The 12,828-nt window shown below is 40.5% G+C and overlaps 1 protein-coding gene across 1 annotated transcript in view; it reads right to left on the bottom strand.

Moving 5' to 3' along the window:
- Positions 1-11,100: 11,100 nt before the first annotated feature.
- The window catches only part of SNAP29 (synaptosomal-associated protein, 29kDa), a 5,130-nt gene continuing 3,402 nt past the window's right edge, over positions 11,101-12,828 (bottom strand). The window contains exon 4 of the mRNA XM_010137993.1: positions 11,101-11,258. Within this exon, the coding sequence (XP_010136295.1) occupies positions 11,101-11,258 (158 nt within the window). The remainder of the gene's footprint in view (positions 11,259-12,828) is intronic.

Below are 12,828 nucleotides of genomic sequence, written 5' to 3'. Positions count from 1 at the left end.
GGAATGCCGTATCAGCAGCCACGGCACAGAGATGTTGTGGTGCCACAAAGACAGAGAATCACAACAACTTCAAAGGTTCTGGTTTGGTCTCTTGCAGACAAAATTGGCACTTTATGCATCTCAAGGCCTCACTGACTGCCCTGTTTGATCAGGATCCAGTTTGAAATTGTATTCCTTGTTTTTCAAACCACACCCTCACTCCTTGGACTTCTTTCCAGCTTGTCTCCTGGAGATGGCGGAGCCCTCCCCTTTCCTCCTGTCTGTCTCTTTCCTTCCAACAGGATCCTCGCCACTGAGTCAAGAATTCCTCTCATCATCTCCCATCCAAAACTGTCTCCTTGTCCATGACCTGCAGTCATTCTCCATTTTAGTGCAAAATTCCATTCAAATAATTTCTTTCCCCTGGAATTCAATACTCCTTTTCCCATCTGTTCTTATTGTTGAACACATAACTCTGGGTCACACACAGCACTCTGCGGCTCTGCATGAGTTTCTTCTGTGGCTTTTTATGTCATTGTGCAAGCTCCTGAGCACAGACTGGTAAAAACTGTAAATGTAATGTTTTTGAAGGGATTATTTGATATTTAAAGATTCTGTTGCAGAATTGTTTAATGTGTAGCTGTTTAATGTTTAAATTTCCTCTAGTTCAGCAGCCTGTGAGCTGAGATTGCAACTCTTCCAGCCCCGCCTTGTGAGGTCTACTGGTCAGTGACGCAAAGCCCAATAAAGGGCATGGGAGTCAACATCTGTCTTCAAAATCGTGACAGATGGGTCAGGGCTGCTTGCTACGTCAATCTTTTTAGCAGCTGAATTCCTCCAGAGCGTTTCCTCTGGCAGCTCATCCATCAAGTGGAGAGAGAGTGAACACGTTCTTTGAAAATACAACTCACGGAAAGAAATGAGGTAGCTAATACAAATCAAGTGTGCATCTATTACTAACTCCAGTAGTTCTGGAATGACAGAAACCAAGCTGCACTTGTAAATAGCCTAAGTAAAATCTTAGGCTAATTGGTCTGAGTGCTTAAACACCATTCAGGAGCATAACTAGCAAGTGCACGTAAGTCGGTCATTTTCTATAGGGCCTTCACAACACGTTTCCCCTTCTCTTAATCCTGGAAGGAAGCACTCTCTAAATTCATAAGCTATGAATTCCCCCCATCCCCAGAATGTAACAAGTCTTCCATGGCTATGCTCTCCCAATGTTTGCCTGTTTCCTTTTTCCCACCAGAGCAATTTTTGAGACCATTGGTCAAGTTCAGTGACATGCGTCGGAGAGGAGTAAGCTCAGAGATAACAGATTTCTGCATGTTTCATGAAAATGGGCAGCCAGAGTGGAGAAGGGCTTTTACTTAGAAGGAATGGCTGAAGTGGGAGCTCAGCCCTTAATGGCAAATCTATGAAGCAGTCAACTCAAATCATGGGAAAAAAAAATCTTTGACTAAGGTCTGCACATTCATAAATTGATTTTATTGTTCATGAAATATTCTTGTTCCCTTTCTTTCTGCTGAAATACCTGCTTTGTTATGAATCTGTACCTTTGTCTGCATTAACTTCAAAGGTAGGTTCAGAAATCCCCACCTGAAAACACCTCTGTTCCCTGAACTATGTTCTTCCCTTCAAACCCAGGTTTTTGTTAGACCATGTCATGCTATTTTATGTAACATGAAGGGCCTGGGTTTGTTCTATCCACTTGTAGGATTTCAGCAAGCTGAAGATAAAAGTCACCTTAATTTTCTTACTCACTCTTGGCTTTGTCTGTCTTGAATTGTCGGTGGAACAGGTTTTAATGGAAGTTCTCTGCACTTTATGGTTCCTAATGACATATATAACCTGAATGTAACAGACTGGCTTTTCTGGAACTTCAGCCTTAACTAGAATTTTCAAGACACAAAAACAACACAAAGATGTTCCCTGGAGACGTTCAACAACCACATATTTGCTACATTTTTGATTTTTGAGAAAATAAGAAGCAAGATGGACAAGCTAGAATAAAATGTAGGTAGGCACAGACTTAGACGCTCAACGTCCTCATAGTGAAGTGTCTGACTCACCTTATAAAACACTCCGACCAGCGCCAGCAGAAGCGATATACAAGCACTAGAATGAACTGCGATGACAGCAGGTCACGGCAGCCGCGCCCCTTTACGCCAGTGCTTCCCGTGGAACTCACACTGCCTGTACGAGGGATAACCAGAGGGATAACAGGAGAAAACCCCATATGCAGAGGCAGTCTTAACAAGCACCAGAGGGAATGCACAATCCTATCTTTCCAGGGTATAGCTCATCTTTTTAGAAACACCTATTTCTAGAAAGATCTTCCTGAATTTAAAGAGTATTTGGTTCTTCCTGCCTTTGTAAAGGCCTGAGAAGTGCAAGATCTAAAAGCTACATAAATTTCTGGCTAGCTGTGCTGTTGCAGGTATGTAGAGTATCTTTAGTAAATGCAAAAATAAGGGGGTGCATACCCCCTTAGTTAACGTGCTAGTTAAACCATTTATTCAGCGTTTTGTGGTTGCATTTTTTTGCAGAGTTTTGGTCCTCATCACGGAAAAATGTGATCTAATAATGTATTAATTTCAAAAAGAATGTGTGGAGGTCCAGTTACGCAGTAGCTTTTAGTCACCTCCCTCTTCCTGCACCACACAATACTGCATCCAGGAAGCAAAGGAATGATTTCTAGTCCCAGAGAGTTTTCCCTCTTCCATCCTAGCTCTCCACAAGTCATTTTCTCCGACTCAGCCAGAGTCTAGTGTAAACACGTTTTAAATTCTGGATCAAGTAAGGCCGTGAAACCAGAGCACACAGAATGAGTCCTCTTTGCGCCTTTCTATCAATTCCCATTTCATGAAGACTGAAATGTAACTGTTCAGAATAAGAAGCAGCTCTTCTGTTTCTTTGGTTATGCTGGAAGGGGAGAACTAAGGAATGGAAAGAAACAAGTTTGGTGTTAAGAAGTAACTGCTTTCATGGACTCTCCCCAAGATACTTAAATATCTGCATGCTTCCCTTCTAGCTTAGAGCGTGACTGAGACAGCACACGATGCGTTGCCCGGTGCCAGACCTGTGTTCCATGTATGGGTACTGCCGCGTCTGTACCTGCAAACAGGAGCTTGGGTTGTGACCTCTGGGCTGTGACTGATCATGCTCATTCACAAAGCCCGCGAACAAATGGCTGTACAAATGTCTGGTAGAATACAGGAGACTTGAGCCTTTTGATCAATTACTCCAAAACAAGAACAGTCAAATACAGGCCGTAGGATGAAAACACAGCCCACATCTGTCCTCATGTGTAATATAAACACTTTGGAATGGTCTGTCCCTTCCAGTCCGCCCACTCCTGTTAAAAAATGATGCAGTTGGATTTGCTGGTGATAGCAAGATCCCAGTAAGTTGTCGGCATGGTCCCTCTGGTTAGTTAGTCAGGGCTTCCTGATTTGTTTCACCGGTGTTACCTCCTCAGCTGTTGGGTTACGAAGCAACAAGGCAGCCTGTATTACACTGCGTATCTCAGATATCACTTCCTCTCTATTCATCTCCATTCATAGCTACATACGACATGCAGTATTATTTTCGGCTATACTTGGCTTGCATGGAGTCTAACTTTCCAGCTCCTCTCTGCATCATGTAAATGCAACAGCAGAGAGGTGAAGCCTTTCGTCCTCTCATGCCAGGAGGATATGCTGGACACCAACATGGACGTGTTCCTGAAGAACAAACTGTTTTCTGAAGGCTGCTCACATTGCACGATCCATCTGTTTTTGTAGAACAGAAGTTCTGTAGTTATTTAAAGCCACAAAGTTACTTCAGAGACATTGTACAGTAGCTGCTGATTGGGTTGATACTTCTGAGGAGACTCAGTATTGCCTATTTTCCATTATATCTCAGCACTGCCTTTAACTGCCTCTTTCCACCAGATTTACGTATGATCCCGCCCGGCTGTTCACAGGCAGTCTTTCCTTTACCTGGCGGTTTTCCAGTCACCCCATACTACAGAGAGATACTAAAACAGCAGAGCAGTTGATGAGAGTCAGAATAACCCGACATGACGTTATACTCTGCGGCCTGCAGATGACTGAACAATTAAACAACAGAGCATCTGGGTCTGCCTTCTGTTAAGACTGTTCATTTGAAGTACTTTTGGGCAGGTATGTAACAAGGCTGTAGATGCTTCAGTTTCTTCAAATGTTATCTAATTGCATTATTTATCCCTGCTCCAAGAAAGGGAAAGTTGTAATTAACGATTCTCTCTAACACCAAATGAAAATTGTTTTTGTAGGAACTGGCTTCATAACCCTGACACTTCAGACAGCTGGGGAAGCAGAGACATTCCCTGGAGATTCACACAGATCCTTAGCACAGCCAGACTGGCTCAGCAGTCCATCCACTACATGTGCCTAACTACAAAGACAGCAGGAAGCTTAATGGTTTTAATGCGATGCTCGATATAAATACGCTCCTGTTTAAGTAAGTACACTCTTGAATTAAGGCTCTTCTTGCTTTCTCATGCAACCAAACCCCACTGCTCTGTCTTTGCCACTAGCTGCTGGTGTCCACTGATAGATGGAAACCAGCACATGCTGCTGCACCCCACAGTGAAGAGCTGCTTCGGTTGTGCTGTTCATCTTACCTCGCCTGGGCACAGGTGAAGCCCTCGGGCTTCTGGCAGGCTGCCACTGTAAACCCAGCATCGAGCATGTTAGCTTGAGAGGGGAATAAGGCCTCAATATTGCATTACAAACACCGATTAGGAGAGTAGGCAATGGGAAAAAGTGTTTGTTCAGCTTACGGAGATTGCGGAAAAGAAAACAGCTCCAGAAATTCAAAGGTAGAAGTGTCGGAGCAGTCGGGTACATCAGATTCCTAAGAATGAGCTTCCCTCCCACCGCCTTCAGCTGCAAGATGATGGTCTGACCACACTGTCTTTCTCAGACGCTGTGCTGGACAAGCAGTTGAAATACAGCTCAATAGAAAGCCATTCAAAAGGGTCAAGAGCAGGATTCAGGCAATAAAATAAACACCTTGAGATGGAAAAATCCTTCTCCATTTTTCCTGCCACAATTTTTGGAATCATGGTGTCAGTGAATTATTAAATCACACAGATTTCATTAGTCAGTGCATTGCTTGGATGGGACATGAAGTTGCTAAGGAATATGGCTAAGGAAAATGGCTACAGAAAACAAAAATCAGTAGTGATGAAAGATCAGATAGGGAGCTATACTACAACAAAGGATGAAAGAACAAGGAAGAAATTGGGAAAGACACAGGAAATGTTCAGTGAGTCAAAGCAAACCGATTAATAACTTGATTGGATACAGGGAGAGACTAAAAGTCAGGAATAAAGAGCCTAGACTTTACCTATGTTACAAAACATATATAATGTCAGTAAGAAATATTGCTGAGTAAAACCAAAGGAAAATATTTAAACTGTATAAGAGCTCCAGCATAACTGTTCTGAAGGCAGAGCTCATCCTTGGCAAATGACTGCTGTTCATTAGAGGAAAGAACAGATTTACAATTAATGCGGAGGAAAAAGAGGAATCATCCAGAATGAAGATGCCAAGGAGGTCCATTGTTTTTCCCCAGACATCCACAGCTAGAGCTGAAAGCCTATCTTCTAGAAGGTTCTGTCTCGCCAACAGCAAAGTCACAATCCATCTAGACTTTTTATAGCTGAGGCAGGGCTCCAAAGTCTCTGTATTTAGAAAACACTGCCTGGCGTTCAGGGATGGATCTTCCCAAGTTGGCAGTCTATTTATTCTGGGGGCACCTCCCTGCCTTCTTTCAAGTGAGTCCTACCAAGCCTTCGGTTCTGGCCCCAATGCAGTTGTTCATGTTTTCCCATTTCGGGAATATGTAATATATTTACCTGGAAGGGAACCAACCACCTACCAAAACAAAACAAAAATTGCAGAACGCCCTTCTAAACCCAAACCTCTCTCAGAAGCAGGGAAGAGAGGCAGGCAGAACTGCGGGGGTCCTGCGTTCCAACAGCACCTGCTCTGCCTGGTTTTATACGCTTGCACGAGCATCTTTCACCTCCCTTTCGCTCTCCCGCTTCCCAGAAAGGCAGGGACTGCATTGTAAGCAAGGGAGTCCTTGGAAAAACGCAGGGGGGTTGAAATGCCTGACCAGCCATAAATGAACAGATCTGTGTGAAACGCTCTGTCCTCTGAGACTCACAAACTATTCTCCATGCAAGCAGAGCAAGCCAAGAGTGTTCCTAGCGGCAACCCTGAATCTCCTGCACTGCTCCATTCTCTGCCTTCTTCCACCGCACTCTTCACGTTATTTTATTTTTTCCTATATGCAGCAATAAAATGCATAGATGGAAGAGCTCTCAATTCCCATTTGCTGAAGAACTCTTAGCCCAAAGAAATTCAAACAAAATGAAGCTCGCCACAAAAAAAAAAAAAAATCAGAAGCCAAGTTCTTCCCTTCATATACAGGTAAGAAACTAACTGAAGGTCAAGACATTCTGATGTTTTCTGCCATTACCAAATTTGGGAGCACAGAGAAATATTAAAAACTTAAACCCAACAGGTATCGATGATAGTACTACTTTTTTTTTTGCCTTACTCCTGTTCTGCTGCTTTGTTCATGCATACATCCATTTATGATATACCTGATAACAACAAGCACTATGGTAAGAATACTTTTCAAGCAACATCTTGAATTATTTTATCATCACAAGTTAAAGGTTTTGCAAAAACAAATGCCTGTTTGCAGAGCTCTTTCATGATCTAAAAGAAACTACTCAAGGGTCAAGTAGAAATGTAATACCCTCTTTTTATTCTCAGAAAACAAAACCCACCAGCTGCAAACTTATTTCCATTCTGGCACAAACTTAACAGAGTAGGTCCAGCATTTTATCAGATCTTATTATAGGAAAGAAGCGTCAATGAAGTTGTAATCAAGGAATTTTGGGAAATAAATGCAAAAACTCCCCATTAACAGTAAGCACCTTTATTGACCGTCTTACCACTCAACATTCATTTGACTCAATCTCCTAAATTGCTGAACTACAGTGCAGTTTAGCATTTAAACAAAAGAAAAAGATATTTCCACCTGACTTGTATAAAAAGCGCTATACCTGGGTGGCATAGAATTAAAGTACGATTTAAAACAGCCACTAATAATTGCTACCTGCGATTTTGAAAATTAAGTCCCATATATTTCAAAGTCAGAATTAACACATACCCTCCTTATGATGTTATGCTTGTAAAAATGCTTGCAAAAATGTGTTTGTTCAGGAAGCAGAGTGGTTGGAAAGTGTATTCTATTTCTCCATTTAACAAATGACATCACTTCACAACAACTACTAGGCAGCAAAATATTTCAGAGCAATTTCACATAAACCCCCCTGACAAAGTACAATGTCCTAACGATTTCAGTAAGCTGAGAGTTCAGCACAGCCACAAATCTTTGTAGTACAGACTAAAATTCAGCTATGCGACTTTTGTTACAATATTTAATTCAATACTCAGGAAATTTAAAAATCAAATACACCAAGGAATGCAAGCAGACACTGGTTATTCCCACTTCCCAGTTTTCTCCCTGCTGTTTATTGAGTATGATTTCTTACAACTATGTTACTAAGGGTATGCTACTTCCTGGTGTTCAAAATCGCTTCAAAATTTATTATCAAACTTTGACTCACAAGAAAATTGTCTTTTACAAAGAAAACATGTTTCCCCCCTATCTTCTGACCTTAATATTAGACTTCCACTCAAGCCAATAAGAATAAAATTAACCAGAGCTATTGCGCTGCCAGGATACTGATTTCTCGGCCAACAGGAGTAATTAGGCAAGTCTTTTAACCTATCAAGTTAGTGCTTGGATGCAAATTAAATTTCTTCAGAAAGTCCTATACCCTACACAAGGGAAGTTTTTCACAGTATCCACGAAATAAAACTCTATCTCAGGAAACAGTAAGAAAAGCTACTGAAATAAGTCCTTCATAAGACATGCAAACTTACATTTCCTGGAAAGGCAAAAATCTTTTATTTTTTTTTTTCCTTTAAATTTCCCTTTCTGCAGGATGGGAAGGTATTTTAATAAGTAAAAAAAAATTCATCACTATTACAAAACAATGTTGTCTCCTCATGTCAGTCAGAATTATTTATGAACATGAAGCATCTGTACGAAAGCTGGGAAAGGGAATTCACTTTGTAACAGAAATTCATTTATGCCCATGCACAAGTCCCACCCCTTCATCTACGCCCCCCCCCCAAAAAAAAATTCAGTGTGGGAAATAACCCTTTAAAAAAAAAAACCCAAAAAATAAATAGAGGAGGAAAGCCCCTCATCTCCCCCCCCCCCCCCAAAAAAAAATTCAGTGTGGGAAATAACCCTTTAAAAAAAAAAACCCAAAAAATAAATAGAGGAGGAAAGCTTAAGCAAAGACATGTTAGTGCGATAGTGAGTGGGGCTGTTAGAAGAGATGAGGAACTAGACCTCTGTGCAATTTGCACATGGCTGAGATCCTGCTTTTCCAGGCTGCTCGGATCACGAGCTTCTCTAAGCAGAAATAGGGATTGTTTGTTTGTTTTTTTTTTTAATTCCCCTTCCCTGCCTGTGTTTTTAAAGGCATCAAAGATCTCCAGGACGCAGTAAACATTTCATAAGGCTAATGCAACTAAACTGTTGACCAAAACCTTGAGTTAATTTTGTGAAATAATTTTGCCTAAAAAACCAGAATAGCTTGTATCAGAAAGGCAACATACTTTACTCTTACATCAACACAGATTTCTTGCTTGGATTCAATCTCCACTTTTCTTTTTACACATAACACAGCTAGATCCTCCAGCTTCAATTTTCCTTCATCAGCCATAATTCAGCGTAGAAAGTCTCAGCGTACACCCTAGTTACCAAAGCCCCACTTTGGAAAAAACTCAGTTATGAAATAGCTGCATATGGTGAAGGCAGATTTCATACTAAAAGGAGTGTTATTAACTATCCAATTTTTTTGTATTCTTTGTTCTGGAGAATTTATACATCCTTTCTCAGATGCAAGAGTTTCTGTTAACTAGCACTGGGATAAGGAAAAAAAGTCTTTTCACCCTTTTTTATTAAAAGGGGGAAGTAAAATAAGAAAATAAACCAGGTATAATAAAAATGTCAATCTTCCTTCACTGCAGAACTTTACATTTTGAAACCTAGTGATTGTATCATTTACTCAATAAATGTATCAACCATCTTGAGATCAAAGCCTGTAATTACTAAGTATTCTAATAGAGTAAGAGAGAATTTATCATGGTATACACCCAAAAAAGTTAGATGATACATTAAGAGGCTTTTTTATGGTTACAAATAAGCATAAATGACACAAAGGGAAAATTAAAAAGCAATTAAAAGTACTCAATAGCTTCTGAAGTTCTATGTCCCTGCAAAATACATTTTTTTCCCCCAGGGACTGAAATCAGTGACGTCAGTAACATGAGGGGAAATAGAGGCTCCCCTTAATTCACAACTCTACTTTGCCAATAGTCCCAGGAAAATAATAATTTTTTCCATAATACTATGTCCAAAAAGTGTAGATTTTTAGTGATTTATTTTTCTACAAGTGAACTTTCAGGAGATGGTAAAACAAGAAAGGCTTCATCAAGTTTTCTTTTACCTCCTCAACAACCGGGTGCACTTTGTAGCATGTGAACTCAAGGTAACAAATCCCTTGAAAAGGAGGAACGGGGAGGGTGTGAATGTGATGTTCACAGAGGATATGAGCTCAACAGCCCTAAACACCAAGGTCTTCCTTCATTTTATAAGATAATGTGGCACCAGCTCCAAAAGTAACGATCTCTTCTTAGCCACCTGTCATCCTTCGTGCCACGAGTGGTGCGATACTGACACAGGCGCCTCGGCCTCTCCAAACCAAAACGTTCTTGTTTTCGAGGCAGACAGTCGGTTCTCAATGTCATGGCTTCAGGCTGGAGCAGAATTGTACTTGTTTCGTTCTACGTTGATTCTTCCTAAAGAATAAAACAAATTGAAAGGCCCAACTTGTATGGGAACACTCAAAAATGTTTTTGTGCTTTTCTTCATTTGAAGAACTTTCCACACCTGCTAAGCCAATGCAGATGTGAACCACAGCTGAGTCTGTTAAAAATGGCCACATCACCTGGCATCTGCTCCATCCCTAATCGCGCTTGAAACAAATGCTGAAGAATGAGCTGCTATGATCTGTTTGTTCAACATCAGACCAACTCTCCATTTCTAGAACGGAAGCTACTTTTCAAATAACCACCTAATTGAATAAGCTGATAAAGAGCAGAAAATTAAACAGCAGATGGTGACAATTTCTACAAAACAATCTTTAAGAGTACATACATCTAAGTCTCAATTTTGTTACCCAACTTTTTGGGTCACTATCAACATTTCTTGCAGACCATAAGATACCCTTAGAGATCTTTACTGAAAATACTGTAAAGGTAATAGCATTTAGTGACCAAAACATACACACCACAGTTTGTGGAGCCACCATTCGGCAAAAGTCATCTTGGGAACAGGAACATGCACAGAATATTATCATTACCGCATGACACCCCTGATATTTTACAACTTCCACAGAACAAGTTGTTCCTTAAGCCCCAGAAATGCCAGAGAACAGTCACTTCAAATTATTTTTACAGCTGGAAATCACCATTTTTTCAGAATTTAAAATAGCTGTAAGTAAACAAAATTAGCAATATTTTGTTCTGAACAAACCAGCACAATCTGTTTCCCCTGCCCCCTCCCCAAAATAGAGGTAAAATGTAGTTACTTTCTCATCACGGCTTGCAGGCCAAGGACACCGAAGCTCCGCAGACTGCAAATTCCTGCACGCGCGTGACACGCGGTTACACAATTGAGCAGGGTATCCAGCACAAAAGCATTTACCCAGTGCCAACAGAATTTACTCAATATGCACTTTCCCCGTGTACATTAAGAAGAAATTTAAGGCATTATGCTGCACTTAAGATTATGCAATTTTAATGACGACAAAATCAATAACATATCAGAAAAAAAGAGAAACAGATGCTGTCCGAGATTTTTTTAAGAGATCGGTTGAGATAAGACATCCAAGAAGAACTGATGGTGGACAAAATAAATCCTAAAAATCCTTTAAAGTTGCCGGACTTTTCTATCAGTGCTTTTAATATTGACATCCAGTGTCTCTACTTTTTTTGTTAGCCGATCCAGCATGTCGTCCTGCTCATCTATTTCTGTCTGCAGACCAAGAGCTAGGTTTTTCAGACGACTCAACCCAGAAGACATCTCATCTGCCAAGGAAGAGAGGGACCATAAGGAATCAAAGCAGAACAAAGCATACTGTTAAAGGGAGACCACCACGATACCATCTTCTCCAGAACCCTGGGTTAGAACGTGTTAAGTCACAACTGCTCCAGTCTGAATGTTCTTCTCCGACAGAGGAAGCACTGATATTTTCATACTTCTTCTGCACTACTACCAGAAATAATCACTTCCTTCTTTTTTCCATGACAAGTTAACTACAGATGTTTAAAACCAAACAGGATCTTTACAAAATGCCATACCTTGTAACGGAATTTTTACTTTTTAAAAAACCTCGTTTTACAGAAAATCGGGTGCATCTTTTCTCAGCTCAGTATATACAATAAGCTCACTACCTCATTTGTTTTTCTTTAAACTTTAGGCAGAGATATTGTCCATACACTGAAGATTGAAGCTGTTAGTTATTAAACATAGATGGAAAATCCCATTTCCAGATTTTCTAATTCGTCTACAATGAAACTATTTTATTGCACGATTGATTAGTATACACTCTTCTGAGGTGAGTGAGTTCTGCATGGCCTGGGAGTAGCACAAGCGTGCTTCCACTAACTCTTATGCTTGACTACTTCTCTTTGACCTATTCCTTTCCGATTTTTTTCCAGTCTCTTCTTTCTAGGTCAGCTAAACAGTGACACATGTAAGCGAAGAGACACTTTGTATACACGCTACAGAACAAAGGAAGACAAAATCAGCTGAATGGTTTTGGGAAGTAATAAAAGAAATGCAGCAAATTCACAAATTAAATATTTAGTGCCTTTCAATTATTCTATGTTCTGCAAAACATCTTCATTTGAAAAGCAGCGCATGGTTGTAAATTCTTCGGGTCCAAAGAATGCACAATTTGATACCCAAGTTTAACTGGCAGTTAGGCAAGTTGAAAGGATCTTGCAGCGTATGTGGTAAGTAGCCACACTGCTTTAATCTGGATGTCAATTTGAGGCAACGTTTCCTCATTAATATTACTAGTACCTGCTTCATAAGATTTTTCAGAAGGGATGGGTGAGCCTGCTTGTCCCAGTGATATTCCAGTCAATTTACAGAATGATTCAAAGACACATTTTCATCTCCCCAATGTCAGTGCTATGGGATACTTCAGCACCATGTCCTCATTCAAACGACAGACACACGCTAGCATATTCACCTTTGGTAAGAGGGTTTGTCCTATTGACAGTATATGACCCAAGAAGAGTCAGGCTTTTGGTGTGGGTTTTTTCCCCAGTCTCTTTGCTCAGGGACAGTTCCAAATCTAATTATTTCTAAATCACAAAGAGTTGCAGAAAAGTTTAAGTACTGATGCCAATAGCGTATCAGTTTCCACAGTAGTTCCAGGCATCCCGGTCAGTTTGATTCTAGCTGGTTTCATGTGAAATGCATTTCTAACTGACTTGTTATTAGTATTAGCAAACAGTTGACTCACAGACATCCCACAGCATTCTACCAGTCAAATAATCACAAAATTGTTTTGGTTGGAAGAGACCTTTAAGATCATCAAGTTCAAGCATTAACCCAGCACTGCCAGGTCACCGCTAAGCCATATTC

Source organism: Buceros rhinoceros, unplaced genomic scaffold (genome assembly GCF_000710305.1).
Source record: "Buceros rhinoceros silvestris isolate BGI_N320 unplaced genomic scaffold, ASM71030v1 scaffold10566, whole genome shotgun sequence".
Classification (NCBI taxonomy): Eukaryota; Metazoa; Chordata; class Aves; order Bucerotiformes; family Bucerotidae; genus Buceros; species Buceros rhinoceros.
Note: the sequence above shows the minus strand (reverse complement) of the source record. Positions and strands in the feature narration are given on the sequence as shown.